At 42.1% G+C, this 2,489-nt stretch overlaps 1 protein-coding gene across 1 annotated transcript; it reads left to right on the top strand.

Moving 5' to 3' along the window:
- The first annotated feature begins 242 nt into the window (after positions 1-242).
- On the top strand, positions 243-1,617 carry LOC123871197 (fork head domain-containing protein FD4-like). The gene has a single exon (XM_045914840.1). It carries the CDS (start codon positions 306-308, stop codon positions 1,083-1,085), a length of 780 nt encoding a protein of 259 aa, XP_045770796.1. The 5' UTR covers positions 243-305; the 3' UTR covers positions 1,086-1,617.
- Positions 1,618-2,489: the final 872 nt, after the last annotated feature.

Genomic DNA, 2,489 nt, shown 5'->3' with positions numbered 1-2,489 from the left:
ATGTTTGGAGGCAATATAAACATAATATCAATTTAAATTCCTTGTTAGTGAAGCGAAAGCCGACATCATACCTGAAATTGGGCTCCCGTCATTGGCCGGAGGGTGTACCAATCGCAGGCCAGCAGAGCGGAGCCCCGCTCCGAAGCCCCCGGCCGACGGGTGGGCCGACCGGCCAGACAGGCTGGCTGCCGACCTTTCCGCGCCTCAGTTCTTTTTCACACCTCGTATTGAAGTGACGTGATCAGACTCTGTGTAGTTCCTCAACTTTAAGTCTTTCTGTTGTTCGGTCGTCGGTGCGAGTGACGATGCCGCGGCCGTCGCGCGAGTCCTACGGCGACCAGAAGCCGCCATACTCATACATTTCGCTGACTGCCATGGCGATTTGGAGTTCGCCGGAGCGGATGCTGCCCCTGTCGGAAATATACCGGTTCATAATGGACCGGTTCCCGTACTACCGCCGCAACACCCAACGCTGGCAGAACTCCCTGAGACACAATCTTTCTTTTAACGATTGCTTCGTGAAAGTGCCCCGACGGCCGGACCGGCCCGGAAAAGGCGCCTACTGGACTCTACATCCGCAAGCTTTCGACATGTTCGAAAACGGTTCCCTGCTTCGCCGTCGCAAGAGATTTAAACTGCAGAAAGGCGAAAAAGACAATTTGAATGCGGAACTGGCGGCTCTCGCGAGCTTTAACAGGGCTTTCCTAGCGCGGCAAGCGGGAGCGCCGCCGCCGCCGCCGCCGCCCACCGCGAGTTTGTACACGCCGCCCATGTGCCCTCAGTTGAGTCCGGAGCCGGCTGAATTACCTGAAGTTGCGTCGGTCACGATGCTGCCGCGCGAGAGACCGAGACGAGCGTTCACGATCGATGCTCTCCTGGAGCCGGAGCCGCCTCGGATGTCGCCTTCGCCGCCGAGTTCCTTGCTAAGCATGCAGGCAGTGCGAGCGATGCCGCGGATAGAGTTCTCGATGCCGTCGCCGTACGTGCTGGCGGCGCAGCGCTACCAGGCCGAGCTGCTGCAGGCGGTGCACGCGCTGCGCCCCTGCTACCTGCCGCCGCCGCCGCCGCCGCTGCCGGTCGCGTGACATCATCCCTCTCTCGCAAACTGCTCCAATATTTCGTGCAATGCTAGGTTGTAAGTACAGAATACATTTTTTTACGACTTATTATCCTATTACTTAATTCAGTCTCAAATCTCATAACAGCTCGTTAAATAACATTCATTATACCTACTGATTGTAATGGAACAGTCATTAGTATTATTTAAGGAGTGTTATATTATTAATAAACATAAGTATAGAGTGGTACATAAAATTTTAATGTGGACAGTTGGCAAAAAAGCCTTTGCGATGTACCTACCTATCTAGGTAAATAAATAAAAGCGCAGACGCGGCGGGAGGCCTAAATTGCTCGCACGGAGCAAGATCATGTTACTGCCAGGACATTGTTAATATAATTTTATTAGGTAGTGAATAGTGATCTCACTTGTAGATATTTATAAATAGGTAGTGAACATTTAATATTATTTATTAAATCCAAAATATAAACTTTAATAGCTACTTTCGGTTAATACCTAATGTCATTTAAGATATGGCATGTAAATAATGTTGTAAATGTTGCATGAAAATCATTTGAAATAAGAATTGTTATTTATTTTCACTTAATTGTTACTGGAATAGATCATAATAGCTATCCATTATTGTAAATATTGTTTTCATTGTTAAAATAATTATTATTCTAGTAGATATACCTATCTATTAAATGAAATATTTAATGCTAATTGAGATTTTTGTTTTATTGTGTAAACGTTAATCCAAAATACAAATGTAGTATACATACCCACTTAATAATATATAATACTTAATAATATATAATGTGGGTTTTAAACATCATTCAAGTTTTAAAGTTGTTACTTCAAAAACTACTTCAAAAAGTAGGTAGGTAGGTAGGTACTAAAGTTGAATCTTGAAACCAAACACGGTGCAAAAAAACAACAATTTAGTTGAAGATTTAATTGATTTAGAAAGTACTGATTTTAAATTGTATTTATGTAGATACCTACCTACCTACCTACATGCCTAACTACCATAGAAATAATGCTAAAAAGGGACAGAGAAAAACACCTGTCATTAGTTTTCACGCTATACCTACCTACTTAGAGGTGAGAAATTATGTCAGGATAGAAACCAAAAATACCTACTTAATCAAAATCTATTCAGGTAAACCTAAGCTTTTAAAAACTTAGTAGGTAGGTAAGTAATTATTAAAAAGTTTTCAAAATAAGTTGGTAAGTATCTACCTATTAATCATCTAAGTACCTATAAGTTAAAAGTTGATTGCACAAAATCAGTTTTTCCTAAAAATAACTTTTTAGAAGAAGAAAGAAAAAGGGGTTTCTTTGTTTATAAAAACATCTAATCTGCCCTACCATCTTTGGTATCTTATCTATATTTTATGTTTTAAAAACAGGTAATTATTTTACATTATAC

This window comes from Maniola jurtina, chromosome 2, assembly GCF_905333055.1.
Source record: "Maniola jurtina chromosome 2, ilManJurt1.1, whole genome shotgun sequence".
NCBI classification, from domain to species: Eukaryota; Metazoa; Arthropoda; class Insecta; order Lepidoptera; family Nymphalidae; genus Maniola; species Maniola jurtina.
This window is presented reverse-complemented; position numbering and strand designations above follow the sequence as displayed.

Coding starts and splice junctions, on each gene's coding strand:
- LOC123871197 (XM_045914840.1), top strand. CDS start 306: ATGCCGCGGCCGTCGCGCGAGTCCTACGGCGACCAGAAGCCGCCATAC.